Source organism: Paroedura picta, chromosome 2, assembly GCF_049243985.1.
Source record: "Paroedura picta isolate Pp20150507F chromosome 2, Ppicta_v3.0, whole genome shotgun sequence".
In the NCBI taxonomy this organism is placed as follows: domain Eukaryota; kingdom Metazoa; phylum Chordata; class Lepidosauria; order Squamata; family Gekkonidae; genus Paroedura; species Paroedura picta.
Window position 1 is genome coordinate 131,162,535 of NC_135370.1, and position 22,247 is coordinate 131,184,781.

The 22,247-nt window shown below is 46.2% G+C and overlaps 2 protein-coding genes across 4 annotated transcripts in view; both read left to right on the forward strand.

The window, feature by feature from the left end:
• The window catches only part of LOC143830353 (cytosolic phospholipase A2 epsilon-like), a 73,514-nt gene extending 62,836 nt beyond the window's left edge, over positions 1-10,678 (forward strand). For 2 of the 3 annotated variants that reach the window (XM_077322768.1, XM_077322769.1), the window contains 6 exons: positions 324-461; positions 2,044-2,151; positions 2,774-2,962; positions 4,080-4,249; positions 9,151-9,337; positions 9,695-10,678. In XM_077322768.1, the coding sequence (XP_077178883.1) occupies positions 324-461; positions 2,044-2,151; positions 2,774-2,962; positions 4,080-4,249; positions 9,151-9,337; positions 9,695-9,939 (1,037 nt within the window). In that variant the 3' untranslated portion in view covers positions 9,940-10,678. The remainder of the gene's footprint in view (positions 1-323; positions 462-2,043; positions 2,152-2,773; positions 2,963-4,079; positions 4,250-9,150; positions 9,338-9,694) is intronic. The other variant, XM_077322767.1, reaches the window with a different exon arrangement.
• Positions 10,679-13,161: 2,483 nt separating this feature from the next.
• Positions 13,162-16,805, forward strand: LOC143830356 (uncharacterized). The gene is made up of 4 exons (XM_077322774.1): positions 13,162-15,103; positions 15,662-15,745; positions 15,926-16,009; positions 16,289-16,805. The coding sequence occupies exons 1-4, from the start codon at positions 14,482-14,484 to the stop codon at positions 16,786-16,788; spliced, it is 1,290 nt and encodes a 429-aa protein (XP_077178889.1). The 5' UTR covers positions 13,162-14,481; the 3' UTR covers positions 16,789-16,805.
• The last annotated feature ends 5,442 nt before the right edge of the window (positions 16,806-22,247 follow it).

Below are 22,247 nucleotides of genomic sequence, written 5' to 3' on the forward strand. Positions count from 1 at the left end.
ATGACAACCTGAGAAAAGGTTTCCTTCATCATGGCACCAGAACTATGGCATTCTCTGCCCCCTTAATTATAGCATTGTACCAATGTGTGAACACTTTTCTGTTTTATCTGTTCTACCTTTATTGAACTTCCTTCTTGTTTGTTTTTAATAGTTGGCTCTTTGGAGCTCTGTTTACATGCTGTGTGGGGAGGAAGGTATGCATTTTTGCAGCTTCCTCCCATAGCACCATTTTCATTGCTTCATTTTGCTCAGTCTCACCACCCTGTGCCTTCATTGTAGAGAACCACTGTTACATATTAAACTCAGTTTTCCTCTACTTACAGAGTGGCTGGAATTCACTCCTTATGAAGTGGGAAACTTAAAATATGGAGCATACATTCGTTCAGAGCATTTTGGTAGCTCATTCTTCATGGGGCATCTGATGAAGAAGTTTCCAGAGATTCGGATCTGCTTCATGCTGGGTGAAATTTATTATATCAGCTGTTTAAACTAAGTAGGGCTAGTTTGAAAGCATGTGGCAGAATGCATTTTATTTATTTATTTATATATTTTATTTTTATATCACCGCTCTTCCGGTGGACTCGCAGCAGTTTACACAAGATAAAAAAGTTTAAAAAAATATAACAAACCCCCATAAAACACCCCTACAAAAAATAGACAAAATAGACAGTGATCTCTTACTCAACCTTCTCAGCTGTAGGGCCAAGTCTTCTTCCACTGGGAGCAAGGAGCCAGATCTAATGGGCATCAAGGGGAATCCTCCGATGGAAACACCGGGACTCCACCCTGGCCTCAACCATATGCCTGGCAGAAGAGCTCTGTCTTGCAGGCCCTGTGGAAAGTTGACAACTCTAGCAGGGCCCACAGCTTTTCTGGAAGCTCATTCCTCCAGGTTGGGACCAGGAGAAGAAGAAGAAGAGTTGGTTCTTATATGCTTTTCCTTACCCGAAGAAGGCTCAAAGCGGCTTACAGTTGCCTTCCCATTCCTCTCCCCACAACAGACACCCTGTGGGCTGGGTGAGGCTGAGAGAGCCCTGGTATCACTGCCTGGTCAGAACAGTTTTATCAGTGAGCGAGCCCAAAGTCACCCAGCTGGCTGCATGTGGCGGAGTGCAGAATTGAACCCGGCATGCCAGATTAGAAGTCTGCACTCCTAACCACTACGCCAAACTGGCTTCCTGAGAGTGTTTCTGGCAAAACAATACCTTTTATTTTTATTTTCTACAGAATTTATCTACCTTATTTTTTCCCTGCTTCTAAGAGGACAAAAATTAAGATGCATTTGCTATGGTAGCTTAGGGTGCGAAGCTTTCTTAAGCATTGGGTCTCCTAGCAATTTTCGTATAGAAGATGGTAGCCAGATGCAAAGGAAGACCTTTAATAATTGTGAACACAAAGAAATTGTGAAGCTCAACAAGTACTCTCCCAGCTGCAAAGTTCTCTTCTGCAAGCTTATTAAAAGTTCAGGAGGCCTCGCCTCTTTTTCTTCTGGCTATTTTAATCAGGACCTCTTGTAAATGTTAGGCATTTTGGACCAATTTATCTTGATCACAATAAAACATTGGAGAGATCTGGAAGCAGTACTTTGGATTTGGCTGGATGGCTGGTTTAGGGCTGGGGATACTGGATAAAGCGGTCACAAATCTGATGCTACATACACGTTTTCCCCATTGAGGCCCTGTTCTATGCTGCAAAATATTAATGTGAATTAAAATTCTAGAAGAGTGATATTCACTCAGTGGTTCAGAAACCACTCATGCTTCTTTGACAAGCCACTTGTTGGTCTTCTGAGCACTGTTCCCCAATGTGGCACCTGCTTTATGTTTCAGGAAAGTGAGCATGGTCCTTGCCCATTGGAGCTTGAGGTTGGCAGATGGTTGGCAGTAAATGTGATGACAGTAATTACAAGGGTGGCTTTCCAGGAGTCATGTAGTGAGTGCCCCTTTTTGAGAAGAGGAAGATAAACCACCACCTGTCTGTCTAATATGTGTAAATATCTCCTTTTCTTTCATCCTCTATCTTCTTAATATCTTCTACTCACAGGAATGTGGAGCAGCATATTTTCATTGGATTTCATGTATTTCTGGAACTTGTCCAGTAATGCTGAAGATTTTTGGAACAAATGGACACAAGACAGAGTAGAAGACATTGGTAACAGGACTCCTTTTGACCTTTTCTGTTTTTTAATTAGTGTTGTCACACCCTTGTTTGAATACATGGTTCCCATAGCTTGTGGTAAAAAGAGGCAACTAGGCCCTCTCCCTGCGACCCCTCCATGCCTTGACTGAACACGTGACGAAGAACAGTGGGCATGAGTGAGCTGGATGTTCCCTCCACCTCTGCATGATCACCATGTATGATGTGAATGTTTAAGAGAAAAGATTTGTGCATACACTCCTTCCCTGTGATTGGGGATATAGGTTTCTGAATTTTGCTGATCATGGGAGGGGCATATGCACAGACCCTTCTTCTGTATGTCTGGTGAACTGGTGACCATGTAGCAGCAGAGGACGGAGACTACACCATCATACTCACTTTCTGTCCACTCATGGATGGTTGTGCATTCAGGGCTAGAGTATAGCTGTGTGTGATTGCATTGTTATGTCTTTGATTACAAAACAGCCTTGGCAATTGTGGCATTTTAAATGCAGGTGATGGGAATAAAACCTGGGACTTCTATATACAATGTATATTCCTACTCACAAGGTTCTGTCTATGAGCCTAACTTGTTGGTTTCCATGAAAATGAGTAACCATTCTTTCTATTTACGCAGATGACTCTATGGTATGTTCAAGGCCTCATGAACTGGAAACCCGCGCTATCTGCTCTCAGGGCCAGCTTTCTCATTTTCTTCGAGAAATCTTAACTGGACGTCCAACCATAGCAGAATATCCCAATTTCTTAAGGGGCTTCCAGATGCATAATGAATACTTGGAAAATAAGCAGTTTTCTACTTGGAAAGGCATAGTAATACATCTTGCTGTTTGGCCATTTTTAGTGAGATGTAGAAGATGTACTCAGTTCTCTAGTTGCCACCATTCATAACACTTCAGCATTTTGCAGAGTAAAAAGGGCATATGGTTCTCTTGTCAACTTCATTGTGCGGAGGAAACACAAGGGGGAAATGTGGCTGTGTACTCCATCAGAGATATTTTGGAAGATAAATTTCAGAAAGTGCATTTCCCTTAATGGGAAACAAACAGATCAAAATTGGTGGATGATCAATGTGAAACTGCACACAAAAAGTACTACTTTATGTGTGTTTTCACTGCATATTTTTTAATGTGTGCACTCTTACCTTGGTAGTTGTGCACTGGATCTGCATTCATCAGTTTGCCAACAAGAATGTCAGATCTATTTCACCCTGAATAGTTGGCTGTGGGTAGATCAAAGGTAAAGGGTGTTATTAATCAAAGATTCATTAAAGACCTGCAGTTTATACTTGTGTGGGTAACGTTAAATGGGTACATTGAGAATATGCCTCAGGACTGATGGCTTGGGGCAGGTAAAGTCACCATTATCTCAGTGTATCAGGTACTGGTATTTAATTTTTAAACAGCCACTTGCTGGGTTGATTCTGAGTGAGCCAACAGCAATACAATACAATACAAAAACCTTTAATGGCATCCAGTGAGCCAATAGCAACACAGACTAGAGTTCAATCCACAGGCCCTCTAGCCTGCTCAAGGAGAGGATCTGTTGTGGCTCATCCCTATGCCTTTAATGCCTGACAAGCGAACTGAGGCTTGTATATCATGAAAGCTCACTAGGCTAGGTCTTTCCCCTAGTCCAGGGGTAGTCAACCTGTGGTCCTCCAGATGTTCATGGACTACAGTTCTTGGGAATTGTAGTCCATGTACATCTGGAGGACCACAGGTTGACTACCCCTGCCCTAGTCCATGACATACCTTATTAAAGCTGCAGACTTTCTGATAGATTTTGTGTTCTCCCAAAAGGGAACTCCCCTCTCTAAAACTCAGTGAAGAAGTACGAAAAGTCTGAAAGGAAGATGGTGGTACTCCATTATTTTTGTCACATGGAAGCTTATCAGAAGCTAATCTACAATATTTGCTTTTTAGATTCTGTGCTAGATTCCCACCCTAACAAGCTGATGGAAACAGCAGCAGAGCCTCTGTCTCTGGTAGATACTGGTTTCTTCATCAACACCAGCTATCCACCCCTTATGAGACCTGAGAGGAAAGTGGATATTATACTACACTTGAATTACAGTGGGGGCTCCCAGACTTTGGTAAGAAGAACAAATGATCCCTGCCTTTCTTCTGGCAGCCCCAGTGCAGTTTCTCGATATGAATGAATGGCTCTTTTGTACCTGTCTGGCACTTGTTTATTTACTTGTATGGTGCTTCTAGGTTTAAGTGCAGCTTGTTCAGATTTGTTTGGTGCAGACTTTGGCTTACCTTGACTCCCCTTACTGAGACAGCTATTTATCTTCTCTTCTGCATCATCTCACCCAGAAGCTAGAGCAGATAACGTTTCTTTCCCTGACATTTCTTTTGTGTCAGTGGTGTACCTCAGTGGTCCCCAACCCCTGGTCCGGGGACCGGTACCAGTCTGTGGATCATTCAGTACCGGGCCGCTTCCTCCACCCCAGCTGCTGCCTCGGGGCTGCCCTGCCACTCTGCTGCCGGCTCATCTTTGATGCTCTCCAGCAGCTGCCATGGCTGGGGCTCCCCCTCGGCGTAGCACTGCACAGCTGCTGCTGGTAGTACTTCCCAGCAGGCGATGGGAAGTCAAGGGTGCCGGCAGGAAAGCAAGTGGAGCAGGGCTCAGGCGTCAACGACATCCCTCGGCAAATGACTACCACCACCACCCCCGGGCCTCAGTAAAATTGTCAAGTGTTGACTGGTCCCCGGTGAAAAAAAGGTTGGGGACCACTGGTGTACCTAATCTATCTGTTGCCAGGGGTAGATAATTTGTAACATCCCCCTTCTCTATTTTTAATGTGGAACACATCTTCGGGTGTGCCCCCTGAAATGGAAATGGCTCTGCTGCCACCACCACCCATCTTTTGAGGGTCCTGCCTTCAGGAGAGTGTGGACAGCCTCAGAAGATGGGCAGTGGTGGCGGTGTAGCCAGTGAGTGGGGCTTGGCACTGGTCCTAAGCAGCTGCTGCCTCAGCCATTATGTGGAATGTTTTCCACATAATGGCCAAAAAATTGCTTGTTGGAAAAAAAAATTGTTATGAAGTTACAGCTGACTTATGGAGACTCCATAGTGTTTTCAATGCAAGATATGATCAGATCAGATGATCAGAGAGAGAGAGAGAGAGAGAGGAGAGAGAGAGAGAGAGAGAGAGAGAGAGAGAGAGAGAGAGAGAGAGAGAGAGAGAGAGAGAGAGAGAGAGAGATCCATCAAGTCACAGTTGATTTATAAGGACCCTGTATGGTTTTCAAGGCAAGAGATGTTTGGAGGTAGTGTGCCATTGCCTACCTTCCCTTCAGCCCTCCTTAGCTTCTGAGATTTGATGAGATCAGGCTAGGCTGGGGCTATCTAGGTCAGGGCCCTTCTCTATATGACAAAATTACTTTCAGTAATAATCATGAAATTAAACTAATAATAAAGTGATTGCAAACATCACCAAACTGGTTATTAAGAAATACACTACACTTCCTCTGAGGGTGCCCCCATTCTCCATTGTTTTGAAAGGACTAAAGTCAAACCAGAGAATCTCTGCTGTAGTAACTGAAGGGGTCATTTTTGCAAGTCCAGCAAAACCAGTGCAGTTTAAGAAGAAGAAGAAGAGTTGGTTCTTATATGCCGCTTTTCCCTACCCGAAGGAGGCTCAAAGCGGCTTACAGTCGCCTTCCCTTTCCTCTCCCCACAACAGACACCCTGTGGGGTGGGTGAGGCTGAGAGAGCCCTGATATCACTGGCCGGTCAGAACAGTTTTATCAGTGCTGTGGTGAGCCCAAGGTCACCCAGCTGGTTGCATGTGGGGGAGCGCAGAATCGAACCTGGCATGCCAGAGTAGAAGTCCGAACTCCTAACCGCTACACCAAACTGGCTAACCACTACACCAAACTGGCTTAAAGAATACCCATCAGCACCAATGTAATCATAGAGTGCCCAGCGGAACTCAGTGCCATTGTTTCAATGCCAGGTGATGTCAAGCACAGAATCACAGTCCAAGCAGGGGAAGGGGCTGGAAATCCAGAAGCACCAGTGCAATGTATAGTGCCCAGCACATCCAGTTCCTTCTGTTCATAATATTAATGAGGGGGGCGGGATGATCTAATGCTATTGCAGTCACATATCTAACTTAATTTTAGATGCCTCTGAAAGATCAGCAATGCTCCCAAGAGCTACCAAGGGCTCTTGAACAAATATTCCATCTGGGCCCCTCCCCATGTGACCCTGATCTAAACAAAATATAATAACAAAACAAGCAAATTGCGTGACTTACGGTTGCCATTAATCTGTAGTAATAAATGAATTGGCCTGTCTATTCATGTTTATTTATTTATTTTATAGCTCACTTTTCTCCCCAAGGTGGACCCAAAGCAATTTACATCATTCTCCTCTCCTCAATTTTATCCTCACAATAACTGTTGCTGTTAATTTTTAATCTGTTGTTACCTATTTTTAAACTAATTTTAAATTTAAATCTTGTAATTATATATCGATTTGTACACCACCCTGAGCTGGTTCACCAAGAGGGTGGTCTAGAAAACTAACAAATAAATAAATAAAGCCTGTGAGGTAGATTAGGCTGTGTGAGTGGCCCAAGAATACCCAGGGAGCTCCCATGGCAGAATGGGGCTTGAACCTGGGTTTCCCCGATGCGAGTCTGACATTTTAACCATCACACTGCAACACAGGAAAAACTCATCAGAGAATAAAGCCAGGTGACTCAAAATTGGCCACTGGCTTTGGGATGATAGTGGGAGTTCTATGGCCCAAAAGGAAAGACACGAAAAAATCTTGGCCAAGACAAACCACCACCACACTGTTTGCAACTAAAGATAAGGGTGTGACAAGCATAGCTCAGAAAACAGTGCTACATGTTTGAAAACCGGACACTAACCCTAGAATGATGATGGAAGTTACAGTGCCAAAAATGAAGGGAAGTGGAACACCCTGGACCAAACTATCTTCATAGCAGATAACACGTAATTAGCAACCTGTCATGTGTCTCTAATACTCAGATTCCCAATCCGCCATGAAAGTTTGCTGGGTGACATACTCTCAGTCAGCCTACTCATAAGGTTGTTGTAAAAATAAAGCAGAGACATCACCCTACCAACAAAAGTGCGTTTAGTCAAGGCTATGGTATTCCCAGTTGCAATGTATGGCTGCGAAAGTTGGACCATAAGGAAGGCCGAGCGTCAAAGAATTGAGGCTTTTGAACTCTGGTGCTGGAGAAGACTCTTGCGAGTCCCTTGGACTGCAAGGCGAACAAACCGGTCAGTCCTAGAGGAGATCAGCCCTGCCTGCTCCTTAGAAGGCCAGATCCTGAAGATGAAACTCAAATATTTTGGCCACCTCATGAGAAGGAAGGACTCCCTGGAGAAGAGCCTAATGCTGGGAGTGATCGAGGGCAAACGAAGAAGGGGACGACAGAGAATGAGGTGGTTGGATGGAGTCACTGAAGCAGTAGGTGCAAACTTTAAAGGACTCCAGGGAATGGTAGAGGACAGGAAGGCCTGGAGGATCATTGTCCATGGGGTCGCGATGGGTCGGACACGACTTCGCACATAACAACAACAACAACAAAGGATTAAAAAATACCGATGATAGCACAATGCAGCATTGGGTCCTCACTGGGAAGAAAGATTGAGTATGGTATTTGTTATAAATCTAATTTTAATGATATTTTAAGAGTTACATCACTTGTCATAAACCCAAGTAGCCTTTACATAGGACTCGCGAATATTCCACAAGCACAATAACAATTCAGTGTCTGAACTGGGAGTGGTGACTTATACTTCACATGTATAACTATTAAAACAGATTAATATTCCATTATCATTCATGTAAAGCGGGGGAGGGGGAATGCATCCTTCTACCACTTTGGTATGTCATGGGGAAATATTAGATTTCCCTCCCTTCTGTTCATAATCTTAACAAAGTTTGGCTACTACACTATATTTAAGAACATTCTTTGCCAAGCAGAATAGGCCTTGAGAAGGTCTTGAAGAAGAAGGGAGGGGGAGAGTTGGTTCTTATATGTCACTTCTCTCTACCTGAAGGAGTCTCAAAGTGGCTTACAGTTGCCTTCCCTTTCCTCTCCCCACAACAGACACCCTGTGAGGTGGGTGAGGCTGAGAGAGCTCTGACATTATTACCCAGTCAGAACAGCTCAATCAGGGCTGCATGTGGGGGAGAGCAGGGAATCAAATCCGGCTTGCCAAATTAGAATTCCACACTCCTAACCACTACACCAAGCTGAGACCAAGAAGCTAAAATAAAGTGGGGGCATAAAAGAATTAAGGTGAATATGAGAAATGAATTAACAGGGGAAAAGGTTTGTTAGCTCTTGTTGCAACACCCTGACTACTGCTTTGCAAGACCCGGCTGAGCTGGGTGTAAGGAAAGGGAGCCTGAGAGCGAAAATGCTAGATTATTAGAGAAAATACCTAAAGGCTGGCAATTAACTGTAACAACTCTCAGCGGCATGGCTTAGTCGTTAGGCTTAGTCAGAAAAGTTGCTTCAGTTGCATGCTATCTGCTATGCTCCCCACTACCTCTAGTAGCTGAAGCCAGAACTGCATGTTAAAAAGCTGCATCCAAGGCAGACCCCTCCCCATACCCCTTGGCACGCCACTACTCTGTGTTCCTAACCTCAGTGTGGGAAACCACAAAGGCTTCCTGAACCCTTGTGAAAGTTCAGGGATCCCTGCTGGGTATGTGTGGCTTGCTGCACTTTGCTTAATGACAACCAGGGCAATGAAGCGGTGAGTGTCCTCTGCTCTATCGCCTGAGTGTGCGGGGGTGGCAGAGCCAAATGTCCCACTTAAGGCTGCAGCCTTTCCTCTCCTGTTGGTAGGTTTGGTCGTATGCCCATTACCATCAATAATTAATCCCTTTGTCATGTGCAGTGTAGAGCTCTTAGACATAGAAATATGCTTTACATAAATTAGTCAATGCATCTCCAATTTCATCTTGCAATTTATCGACTTGTTTCTTTAGAATCTGGACCAGTTTGCAGCATATGCCTCAAAGCAGGGGATCCCATTCCCCAAAATAGAGATCAGTGAGGAAGACAGGGAGAATCTGAAGGAGTGCTATGTGTTCGATGACACGGAAAATCCAGCCACTCCTGTTGTGCTGTTTTTCCCATTGGCAAATGATACCTTCAAAAATTTCAAAGCACCTGGTAAGTTTTTGAAATGCCATTGATCTACGCAATACCTAAACGATTAGTGATACCCTATTTTCTCCAAAAATATTTTAATTGTCTGTATCTTGTACAATACATTCCAATATTTATTTAAATAGCTTTTCTGAAAGCACAGAGATCTGAGGAAAAAGCAATATTTAAGCAAAATCAGTAGCAGCAGCAGGTCCAGGTACTGGACAATGCCTTTATATTCTAGATCTGTATATATATATTTATATATACCATCCAACCACCACTGTTCCCAAGATACTTTATGACATATTTTAAAACAATTTCCAGCACTATCAAGATTAAAGTTTATTGCTGAAACTCACATCGTTATTGTTGTTGTAGGTGTGGAACGCGATCCAACAGATATGAAAGACGGTGACGTTGATGTCTCCAGCTTTCTCTCCCCATTTACAACAAGGGAAGTCTCCTTCTCAGAGGAAAATTTTGACAAACTGGTGAAACTGACTGAGTACAACATCCTGAACAATGAAGATAAGATTGTGGAAGCCTTGCGGGTAGCCGTGAAGCGGAGGAAAGAACGGAAGCCATCAGCGGCTGGGCTGCCGAGTTTTCATCAATGTAATTGATAGACTTATCAATCGGAGAGTTAATTGAAATTAAAAAAATTAGCCTCGGGCTACTGGTAACCCGCACTGTGAGATCAGAATGACTAGCTCACTGGCAGAGCACATGCTTTGTGTACAACGTTTTGCAGATTCAGTATCTAGCACCTCTGGTTAGAAACGCCTGCTCTCCTGGCTTTCCACAAATGATGCAAAAGGAATGATCCAAGATGGATTTTCTACACAGACACACTGTGCTAAATGATTCACAGAAATGGCTGGGTACTTTATTAGGGACTATGGTCTATACCAGGTCTTCCAGATGTCCATGGACTACAATTCCCATGAGCTCCTGCCAGCATTTTGGAATTGTAGTCCATGGACATCTGGAGGACCACAGGTTGACTACCCCTGGTGTATACTACTGTGATTAGCTCACTGAAACGAGCTTACAATGTAATTTCCACTTCATTTAAGGTGTTAATAGTTATGCTTTTAAATTTCTACACCCCTAATCCTATGGTATTGTTTATTGAATGCCTTATCTCATTGATTCTACTGACAGATTCTGTGTAATTCTTTTAGAGTTGAGGTAAGAAAGGCAGACTATAAATAATGTATATGAATAAATAAAAATAAACGAGTTTGACTGAGTTCTGAGAGATAGATGGCCAATAAAAATGAAAATAGTGGAATGGATGGACACGCTCTCTGTTAGTGTCATCTGTTATTGTTGATTCAAGGATGGATGTCTCCGTTCACTCTTGTATGGTATGGGGAGAATATAAGACATGAAGCAACCAGGACTGTCATTTTCCTGCTTGTTCCCTAACTTAGCTTATCAGTCCTTCCCCAGCCAGTGCCTTTATCTCACTTATATAGAGAAGTGATCACAATGGAAGGCAGAATGAGGCTCAGCTTCTTTGTATGTTAACACCAAAGCTGCTATCTTTCCCTGCTTATGGGAAGTGGGATGAACTGTCTGCCCCAGGTTCTCACCTGCTTTTCAAACTTTGTGCATTTATAGAGATCTATGGATCAACGGTACCCAATCATCAAATTACTTAAAACTAGGGATGGGTATGAACCTAACAATTCCAGGTTGCAGACTGCCCGAACCCCAAACCAAATCAACAATACCACAAACTGAAATGGCCAGTTCAGATTGCCCTTACTCCCAACCTTGTGTACACAAGAAATTTTTTTTCAAGCTGGCGATGGCAAAAACTTTATTCAAACAATAGAACAATTTCCTAGGTATAAAACCTCATTTTCACTTTTTCTTCATCAGTGAACTGTAACAAAATAAAAGTAAATCATGTCCTCATGCAGACCTTATGTTACAATATATACATATTGTAACCTTTGTTACAATATATACAATTTTTATATATATATATATATATATATATATATATATATATATATATATATATATATATATATATATATATATATATATATATAAATTTTATATAACTAAAATAGTATTCTACCTTATTCCTTAATTTTCAAGGATACTAACAAAGTCTCATCCCGTGGAGGAAAGCAGTGCCAAGGGTCAAGTAATGGGTGACAAAGTAAGCCTCAGGGAACCCTGGGGGAGTTTTTACCCTTGGAGAGAGAGAGAGACAGAGAGAGAGAGAGAGAGAGAGAGAGAGAGAGAGAGAGAGAGAGAATCTGTTTAAAATAGTAGACTATAATTTCAGGAAATGGCCACAAGGTGGTACTCTAGACCAAAAGGTTTTAAAGTAAGCTTAATGTTCACAATTCTTGTTTTATCATGAAATCGATGGTTGAAGGAATGTAGGGGCTATTCTGCACAAGGACCAATTTTGCTGAATGTTTGCAGTATGCCAAAACGCTATATTTAATAGTGAAATTTCGTCATTCCGCACACCTTTAATTCTAGTGGAATATTGAAGTCCCAATAGCGTTGTATTCATTCCCCACATGTTTCCGGTCTCGCTGGAATCACGACAAAGGAAGCGATATTTTTCCACGCCTCTTCCCGCCGCTAGTCAATAATCCAACAGAACAGCCAATGAACTGTTGTGTTCGTGCTCCTGAAAAGCCCCTTTCCCTTTAAAAACTGTTTTTTTAAAAACCCAAACACACCAGTTGCAACGAATATGTGTTCATTCATTGTCTCAGAAAGACCTTTTTTGCTGGTGTAGGAGCTGGTGCGTAATCGTTTACATGCTCTTCACGTAAACCCCTCCCCCGATGAGCGTGATTTGTGGCCGAAATTACGGCCAGTGTCGAACATGAGACTGTATTGTGCTTGGGAACTTTAAAGACACTTGCAGTAGGGAGCTTTGTTTTACTATTAAGCACTTCAACAGTAGTATATAATTTGGATTAAGTTCTGATGTTTTGACCATTTTTAACCATTGAGGAGGATACCATTCTCGGAAAGTGAGATAGCCACCAGTATTCATTCTGGAATTAATGAACTGAATGAACACACAATAAATCTTTTGAGCCATGTCAGCTTGTTTCTTCTCCAAGGGTCCTCTCTGGAAATGGATTGGACCTGATGTTGGCCATGGTGGCACTGGGGTCATCACAATTTGTCACTGGCCCCACCCATGAGGCAGGCCATACCCTGGACCTCATCTTCAGCAAAGGACTGGAAGTGGAGCTGATAATGACTAACCTCATTTATGCCATGATGGCCCAGCTAAGAATACCGTCCCCCTAGCTGGGTTCTGAGAAAATTTTGGCTCATCCAAAAAAACGTATGGATCCAAATGGATTCAAGAATGCTCTGCAGAACACAATGCTTCCTTATGCTTCTTTGAATGAGGTAGGCAGCGACTGGCATGACAAGATGCTGACTGACATTGATGAGATCACCCCCAGTGAAATGGCTCTGGTTGCCCTGATGAACAACCTCTATCGCCAGCTGGACCAGCTGAGAGGGGATTTGATAACCATCTTCAAGTATTTAAAAGGCTGCCATATAGAGGATGGAGCAGAGTTGTTCTCTCTTGCCCTGGAGGGACAGACCAGAACCAATGGGATGAAATTAATTCAAAAGCAATTCCGTGTCAACATCCGGAAGAAGTTCCTTACAGTTAGAGCAGTTTCTCAGTGTAAAAGGGTGTGGCAGATTATAGTGGATGAGCGATAGGGTTGTGAGTGTCCTGCATAGTGCAGGGGGCTGGACAAGATGACCCAGGAAGTCCCTTCCAACTCTAAGGGGCATTTCCCACGGCTTAAAAATAGCACAATGGTTGCTGATTGAAAACGCTACTAATTTGCCATAACGCACGACGTCGTAAACAATCTGCAACAATCCTGAAACCGACCCGCAAAAAGCGCTTCGTTGTAGCGCTTCTAGGGGAATCCAGAAAACTGGATTCACCCTCCGGATAGCGATACACTCCTGCAACCAATCTGCAACAGTAGCGCTAAAGACCTGTGCGTTACCATTGTTGCGGGTTCTTCAAAGTCCCTCCTCCCGAGCCTGTCCTCCAAACTTCCGGCGAACTGTTCGCCATTTTTTTTTTCTCCGAGCGAGCGGGGATCTACGAGGCAACGGGACAGCGACTGGCTTTCAAGCACGATCACTTTCGGAAATTCTGCCCGGACACCACAAGAGTTTTTCACAAGCACAGTGGCACACACCGTCACGTTCCCAAAATTTGCCCAAAGCTTAAAACCCCGTCTACCATCGGCCAGTCCTAGCGGAGTCAACGTACAGGGAGCATTTTAAAAAATTTTCCTCTGAGCGTGCCAACGAACATTCGCCGCTCGCAGTCTCCTGCTTAGCTTAGAGGGGTTCAATAGACGTGATTCGTGGTGATTTCATGAGGGGCGGCTTATGTGTAGTGGGTCTTTGTGTGGTTCCCAGTGCGTGCTTGTGCTTGGGTGCGGACAACCCCTTCCATTGGCGGCTAGACCTCCGGCAAGCGGAGTTGCCGTCCCCCGTTCATTTTAAAAAATTTTCCTCTGAGCGTGCCAACGAACGGTCGCCGCTCGCAGTCTCCTGCTTAGCTTACAGGGGTTCAATAGACATGATTCGAGGTGATATCATGAGGGGCGGCTTATGTGTAGTGGGTCTTTGTGTGGTTCCCGGTGCGTGCTTGTGCTTGGGTGCGGACAACCCCTTCCATTGGCGGCTAGACCTCCGGCAAGCGGAGTCGCCGTCCCCCGTTCATTTTAAAAAACATTCCTCTGAGCGTGCCAACGAACGTACGCCAGTTACATGTCATGTTTGGTTGATTTATGCTGTGGCTGGTGAATATTATTGGGGAACTGCCGAGTACTGCCGCACTTGCTCTCGGTTGAACACCGGCATGCGTTTGTGTAATGGCGGACATTTTCCTAAAATGGCTCCCGCTGCATGTTCAAACTGCTCTTCTCGCGTGTAAACGAATCAGCGCATGCGTTAAGTCAAACAACAAGGGCGCCAATCTGGCCATTAGGAGCAGATCCTGTTCCCGCGCGAGGAGTTTTGAACGTGACATGTGACCTGATGTGGCCAATGTGCGTGTCCCCTGCTGCCCTCCACCAATCAGGAGCCGGCTAGTCCCTTTGTCTTTGTGTGCGGGAAGGTATATGATCCGTTGCACCCTGCACCTCCCACCACCATTTTGCTCAGCTACTAGCAAAAGCAACATGGAATCGTCTTCTCAAGCCTCGTCCGTCCCTGCAACCGGCCGTGGCCCAACTTGGAGGGACGCGGAGATCAGGGACCTGATCGGGATTTTCTCGGAGGAGAAAATCCAGGACGCGTTCCAGTCCTCCCACAGGAATAGGGAGGTTTTTGAACAAGTGGCTATTAAGATGCGCGCCCTGGGCCACAACAGGACCGGCCTTGAATGCCGGTCGAAGACCAAGACAATGAGGGCAGAGTACATGAGAGCCGTGAACCATAACAAGGGTTCCGGCAACGAAAAGGTGACCTGCCCCTACTTCGAGGAGCAGCGCCAGCTGTACGGGGACGGGGAAGGATCCGGCAGGCCGAAGCGCGTCGGCCGGAGCCTTAAGGTGGTTCGGAAGCCGGCTGCCCCGGTCGAGGAACCACCCGCTGAGGAGGATCCCGGCGAGGGAACCTCCTCCAGCTTTCGCCCTCCACCCCCCGTCCAGCAACGAGCCGCGGAATCGGTAACGCTGGACCTGATCGCCATCGTTCCTGGGGAGCCAGAGGAGGCTCCTGAGCAAACGCCCCTTGCCTCCGGTAAGTGATTTTCTTTTTATTTTATATTTCCTTTTAAGCAAATGTGTGTTCTGACGTTTGGGCATCGTTTTCTCGTGTGTTCGTTGCAACGCATAATACGGTAGGCTGTGGAGTGCTTGCTGTGGTTACTATTTGAAACGGTTTTAATTTTATAATTTTATAATTTAATTTTTAAAAGATTTTAAAAGAAGGTAGGCTGTGGAGTGCTTGCTGTGGTTACTATTTGAAACGGTTTTAATTTTATAGTTTAATTTTAATTTTTAAAAGATTTATTAAGATGGTTGGCTGTGGAGTGCTTGATGTGGTTAGTATTTGAAACGGTTTTAATTTTATAATTTAATTTTAATTTTTAAAAGATTTATTAAGATGGTTGGCTGTGGAGTGCTTGATGTGGTTAGTATTTGAAACGGTCATGTTTAACCAACAGCCCCAAAATATTTGCAGCATGCCTCGCCCATAGGCCTTCTGCAGTACTTTGGCTCACAACTTTGGGAGCTTGCTTTGTGGTTCATGGTGTATGCTTGCTCGTTTTTCACTATTTTCTGCTCTTGTCCACAGAGACACAGTTGCCAGGGACGGGGCCCCTAGAGTCTCCAGCAGCACCTGACGTGGATAGTGATTCGGGGGCATCAACTAACATTGGTAGGTATTAGTAAAAATAGGGGGGGGGGGCTGTTTTAACTGCTTTGTGCTTTTCTGTTTGTGCAGGGCAGCAGCACTGCTAAGAGAAAGAAGAGAGTCCCTCTGCGTTGCTGGTGTAGGCTTTGAAGCTGGCTTTGCCACCCTTTGGTCCTAGATCTGTTTTTTTTCCTTTTTTTGCAGATTTCATACCCGGAACACAGGAGGAGGAACAGCCTAGGGTGCTTGGACCTCCTGCCCGGCGCAGGCGGATACAGATTCAAGATGGTGAGCGTGCATGACCTGTTCCTTTCGAGCCATAGCTGCAGGACAATGTCGCTAGGCACTAACCATGTGCTCCCTTTTAATTGTTGAGAGTCCTGCTGTGAAAGTAGGCAAAAGTAAAAGCACACCATGGGCAAACAAACAATAGCCATGTGCTCGCCGGGGATTGTTTAAATTCTTTGCAGGAAAACACGGGGACAAAAAAGAACACCATGTCCACCATGGTGTGTTTTGACTTTTTGGATGTTACTAACAGTTTTGTTTCTCATTTTTTGCCAACAGAGGTTCTTTCAGATGAGGAGGAGGAACCACCCCTGGCTCCAGGCAGCCCACCACCTAGAGGTGCGCTCCCAGCAGAGGAGAGGCTTACGAGGGAACGCGGCAGGCTGAGGCGCGTCTCCGTCTTGACAAGCGTGGGAGAGAGGCTCCTTGAGCACTGCTATGAGGAGTCACGGCGTGCCGCGGCCGCTGACCAAGCCATGCTCACACTCATTGCCCAGGAGGGGAGAAAATTGAGGGCAGTCCTTAGAGAGACAAACCAAATCCTACGCGAAGGCGTGGAGGAGGTGCGTCTGATAAGGAGACTCATGGAGAGGGCTGTAGCGGTCATGGAAAGGGCCTACCCTCCACAAATCGCCCCCCCACCACCACCCACACCAACACCACCACTTCCAGCACCCACCCCACCGACTCCCTCTCAGAATGCCTCCACCCAAACAAGAAGGAGGACTATTCTCGGAAAGAGAAAAATAAAACCAGCAGACAAGTACTCCCCCTCCTAGTTTTGCCCACTTTTTCTATTTCATGTTATCTGTGTTTTGTTGTTTGTTGAATAAAGTTTATATTTTTGACTCTGTCTCTGTGTACCCTACTGTAGAATCTGCAAGGCTGAAAGCGGCCTCTCTAGTGATTGTGTATATTGTGGTACTGCTGTGTGGGTTGGAGGTTGGAGGGGTGTTAGTTCAAGGAGTTTTAGGAGTGTGGTGTGGGGTTAAATATGTGCGAGTTTAAGAAGTCACACTGGAGTCTTGTTATAAAATTTGCAATAACATTTTATTTTAAAAAACATTTTAACAGGGGAAAAACATTAGGGAATGAAACTTGGAGCCCCACCAGCACCACCACCCCCCACCCCCCTGGAAAACCAATTTTTTTTAACAAAAGTATACATTTAACAGGGGAAAAACATTGGGGAATGAAACTTGGAGCCCCCCCCCCCCCCAACCCCTACCCCAAAACACAAACAGGAAACAAAACTCAGGTCCCACCGCTCCCCTCCCCAGCCCCTTCCATCGCCCTAACTCTCCTGCACAGCCGTCCCACGGTCCCCCTAACTTTGCGCCGGAAGAGCTCTTCGTCCTCCTTCTTCTTAACTGTGGGGAGGGAGAAAAAGTACACATTAGTACCACACATATTTTCAAATTTCTTTAGTTTACATGCATACACTTTTAAGTGGCCTTAGCCACAGTGTGAGAAGAGTTGGGCAGTGGGGAACATAACCTACGCTCTTCCGCCTCCCTCTGTTGCCTGTGCTGCTCAATCTCCCCTTTCAGCTCCGCCACTTGAGCCTCCAGGGAAGTAACTCTGGCCTCCATGGCACGCAGCCTTGCCTCCACAGTTTCAGCTATAGAAATCAAACAAAGAATTTGATCACACTCCAAAAGGAAGCATCACATCAGGCTCCCATATGGCTCCGTGTGGGTACACACACATGGGTCTCCCTCACAGACATAAAACTCTCACCTGCAGCCTGTCCCGAGGTGGAAGGTCCCTCTTCCTCCCCCTCCTCACGCTCAGGTGCTGTTGCCAGCTTGGATGGTGATTGTGTGGCTGGGCAAAGAAAAAGACAAATCATAATTAAAAGCACACAAAACAGAGATGAAACACAGCTGGTGGACACACCACAGTTAGAGTCTAAGCGCATAACCAAAGTGGTTCTACAGTACTGGCTGGCTAAGTCTGAGGGGGTTGACAGCATCTAAATACTTTCTCGAATTTCATTGGGGACAGTAGGGGAAAGAGGCAGCTAGTCATTCCATGCATGCTTAAGGGCAAAACACAACGAGGGCAGCACTCACCCATATGCCTCCTCATGTCCAGGGGGGGCTTCCCAGCCTTCTCCCATATTTTCACCATCTGGTCGTGGAAGACCGTCCTCCCACTTGGCTGCGGGATCCCCCCCCACTGTTCCAGACTGTTTAGGAAGTCCAGCTTAAGGCGCTTGAATTTTGTCCGGACCTGCTCCCAGGTCCGGACATAGCCCCTCTCCCTCAGCTTTGAAGCCAACACCAGGTAGGCACCCTTGGTGTGGCAGTGGGTGCTGGCCATTAGGCGGCCAACACTTTTTGATTGTAGCACCAGCTCCAGAAGTGCCTCAGCCTCGGCGCGCTGCCAGAAGGAGCCCTTCCGTGGCTTCGGCATCTTCGGAATGACGGTTAGGGAACGAACGTGCGTTGCTCCGATCGACCACCCCGTTTTTTAAATGTATCAAAGCTGCCCACCAATAAAATTATTCCTTGGAACATAAGTGGATTGATCCTCCGGTTTGACAGGGGTCGCCAATACTTCCTGGCTACCCGCCTCCCCGAACTTTCCCCATTCAGCGCTTCCGTATTGTGTTTGTCAATTTCAGTGGGGAGTTAGCATTTAGGGCTGTCAAAGTGCTTTTGGACCAGAGAATCCCCGTTTTTTTGCTGGCAAAGTACACAAACCGCACAAGACAAGGTTAAACAAATAACACAAAACTTTATTCAACAACAGAGTAGGAAAAACAATTAAACACGCCTCCTGTTTCTGTAGATGTGGGTGGCTATGGCGTCCCGAACCTTGCACCCCTCAGCATATATCCTTTTTCTCCTTGCTTCAGGGATGTCCTGTGTATCCTGAAGGACTACAGGTTCAGGTTCGTCCTCAGGGAAGGGGATGTTATGTCCCTTGTCCTCGCATATGTTGTGCAAAATCACACATGCGATTATCAGCGGAGTCACATTGTCAATATGTACATGGAGTCGTGACATTAAACAACGGAACCGTGACTTCAAACGTCCAAAGGCACGCTCCACTACATTCCTTGCCCGGGAGTGACTGAGGTTGTAGTGGCTCTGCACGTCCGTCCTTGGCCGCTTGTAGGGAGTCATGAGCCAGCGTCGTAATGGGTAGGCTCCGTCCCCGAGGACCAACGCCGGCACACGCACGCCCTCAATGGTGGCGGTGGGGTTTCCTGGAACAAAGACCCCTTCGTCCATGGCTTTCCTGAGGTTGGATTCCCTGAAAACAAGGGCATCATGCCTCCTGCCACTCCACCCCACCTCGGCATCGATAAACCGGCCGGAGAAGTCCACTGTTCCTTGCAGGAGAACAGAGCAAAAGTCCTTCCTGTTCCCGTACTCTTTTATGCTTCCCCCGGGGGCACGGATAGGGATGTGGCTTCCATCGACGGCCGCAAAACAATGCGGGAATCCAAGCCTGGCAAACCCGTCCATACTCTGGAATAAGGGAAAGAAAAGAATATAAGCCATTGCATGTCAGCGTGGGGTGTATCGCGTCTTCGTTGCTGACCTGTCAAACAAGAAAAAAAATTTAAAGGGCAAAAGGGAATAGAATGACACTCACCGCTCCAAGCCGGTCTCCGAGGCACACGACTTTGCTGAACAATTCCGCCTCCATGGCGAGGCAGAACTCCTTAAGGATATCGCCAACCGTAGTGACTCCGAGTCCGAATTGCTGGGCTACTGTCCGGAAGTACTGAGGGGTGGCCAAGTACCACAATGCGGCAGCCACCCTTTTTTCAACTGGAACGGGGCGCCGCATGCCAGTGACTTGCCTCTCCATGCGTCCACGTAGAGCCTCCACGAGTTCAAAAAATGTCCCCCTCGACATCCTGAAGTTGGCAATCCAGTGGTCATCATCCCAGCGAGTCCACACAAAATTCTCCCACCAGTCAGAGGATCGTTCGTCCACCCAGAACCGGGGGGGGAACCGGACCTCTGCCAGAGCTTGCCAGCGTTTCTTGGCCGCCATGGTTACCCTTACAGAACGTCTTCTGCTGCTGGTCAGCGTTCCGGCCACCCGTTCTCGGTACTCCGCGATAGCATACGTCCGACGCGACAAGGCGGTATTCATGCGCTGGACCACCGCGAGCATGTAAGCCAGCAATTGAAAAATAAGCCTCTCCATTGCAACGTTGACCTGTGCTGCGGGCAGTAGGCTACGCAAACAAAAGAGTGAGGCCGACCGCGTGTCTGCCCAGGTGCATATAAGCAGGTAACCTGTGGGCGTGTACTGTGGGCGGGGATTAACCAATCAAACATGTCAATGCATCTGGTTCCTAGAAAACAATAGAAAACACGTTCCAAGGGCGCCAATGATTGGACGATAACGCGTTGCTACGGGGTTTCCTGGGTTTTTTAAAAAAAAAGGGAACCCCGACAAGTTTGGCTTTAGGGTCGAGGTCAAAGGTGTGCCTGCAGTTTGATTGACGGGCACGGGAGGCCAGAAGCGCTAAAAAGGGACCTCCTTTGTAGCGATAAGACGGAGAACCGGAAGCCTGTGGGTTACGAAAGTGGCGAGAAGTGAAAGTGCCAAATTCCGCAAAAACCGCAGCTGTGCGTTACGGGCACGGCTAGTTACATTTCGCTACTTGAAGTAGCGCTTTCACAAACGGCAACCAAATAGCAACTTTGAGCTCTGTGCGAAATGGCCCTAAGATTCTATGATTTGATACCTCCCTCTTCATGGAGGAAAAGGCCAACAGAGTAGCATGGCTAGTGTTCTTCCACATACCAAGTTAAGTTACTAGGACCTTACCTGGCTCCAGAACACCTAGCCACAGTGAAGAATAAGAGTTGGTTCTTATATAAGAGTTGGTTCTTCTACCAGAAGGAGTCTAAAAGTGGATAACAGTCACCTCCCTTTCCTCTCCCCCATAACAGACACCCTGTGAGGTAGGTGAGGCTGAGAGAGCCCTGATATCACTGCTCCATCAGAACAGCTTTATCAGTGCTGTGGCGAGCCCAAGGTCACCCAGCTGGCTGCATGTGGGGGAGTGCAGAATTGAACCTGGTTTGCCTGCACTCCTAACCACTACACCAAGCTGGCTTTCTGATACAGGCAACAGTAACTTCTATGCTGGATTTCTGCAACTTGCTCTACACTGGCCTATCCTTATCCCTGACTGGGAAACTACAACTGGTGCAGACTGCAGCAGCCAGGGTTCTCATGGAAACACTTTGGAGGGCCCACATTCGGCCTGTACTCCAACAGCTACACTGGCTACCAGTTGAATACTGGATCAGGCTTAAGATTCTGGTAATTACCTCCAAGCCCAAAAGCCGTCTGGGCCCTGAGTACTTGAGGGGCTGCCTTTTTACCTATGCCCCACCCCGAAAGCACTACACTCTATAAATAGCAACAAGCTGGTGATCCCTAGCTCCAGGGAAGCTTGTCTGTCTTCAAACAGGGCTTTCTCCATCCTCCACCCTCCACCCTCCACTTAGTGGAATGAGCTCCCAGAAGAGATCAGGGCCCTGCCAGAATTAAAACAATTCCAAGAAGGAATACTATGGCAGAAGCTCAGTCAAAATTCTTCAGAGCTATTCTACAAGTGCCATCAAATGTCTTTAGTGGCTATCTCTTTGGAGACAGGAATGGTTACTGTGGAGGCACGTCTTTGGATTGCTGTTATATCCTGTTGGTTGAAACAGAACAGCTGTCCCAAAAGTTTGGTCACCCTAATTTTGAAGAAGAAGAGTTGGTTCTTACATGCTGCTTTTCTTTACCAGAATAAGTATCAAAGCGGCTGACATTTGCCTTCGCTTTCCTCTCCCCACAACAGACACTCTGTGATATAGGTGAGGCTGAGAGAGCCCCGATGTTGCTGCTCGGTCAGAACAGTTTTATCAGTGCTGTGGCGAGCCCAAGGTCAACCACCTGGTTGCACGCGGGGGAGCGTGGAATCAACCCAGCTTGCCAGATTAGAAGCCTTGCATTTGTAACCAATACATCAAGCTGGATTTGAATGATACCTGAGTCCTGTTTTGAGTGAGAATGGTGAAGAACAATCTGGGCTATTATGATTTGTCATATCAATTTCTGTGAAATATGGGATATAATCAGCCAAGGTCTCTGCTAAACGAAGAATTTCGGATATCGAAAGGCAGCATGTTAGGTTAAGAGGCTTAGGAAGCCTTCTCTCAGCCCCAGGAGCAGGCTCGCTGTGGCGAGCCTGATCCAGGGGTCGAGC

Coding starts and splice junctions, on each gene's coding strand:
- LOC143830356 (XM_077322774.1), top strand. CDS start 14,482: ATGATCCGTTGCACCCTGCACCTCCCACCACCATTTTGCTCAGCTACT. Junction 15,104..15,661: donor GCAAACGCCCCTTGCCTCCG/GTAAGTGATTTT, acceptor TCTTGTCCACAG/AGACACAGTTGCCAGGGACG. Junction 16,010..16,288: donor GCGGATACAGATTCAAGATG/GTGAGCGTGCAT, acceptor TTTTGCCAACAG/AGGTTCTTTCAGATGAGGAG.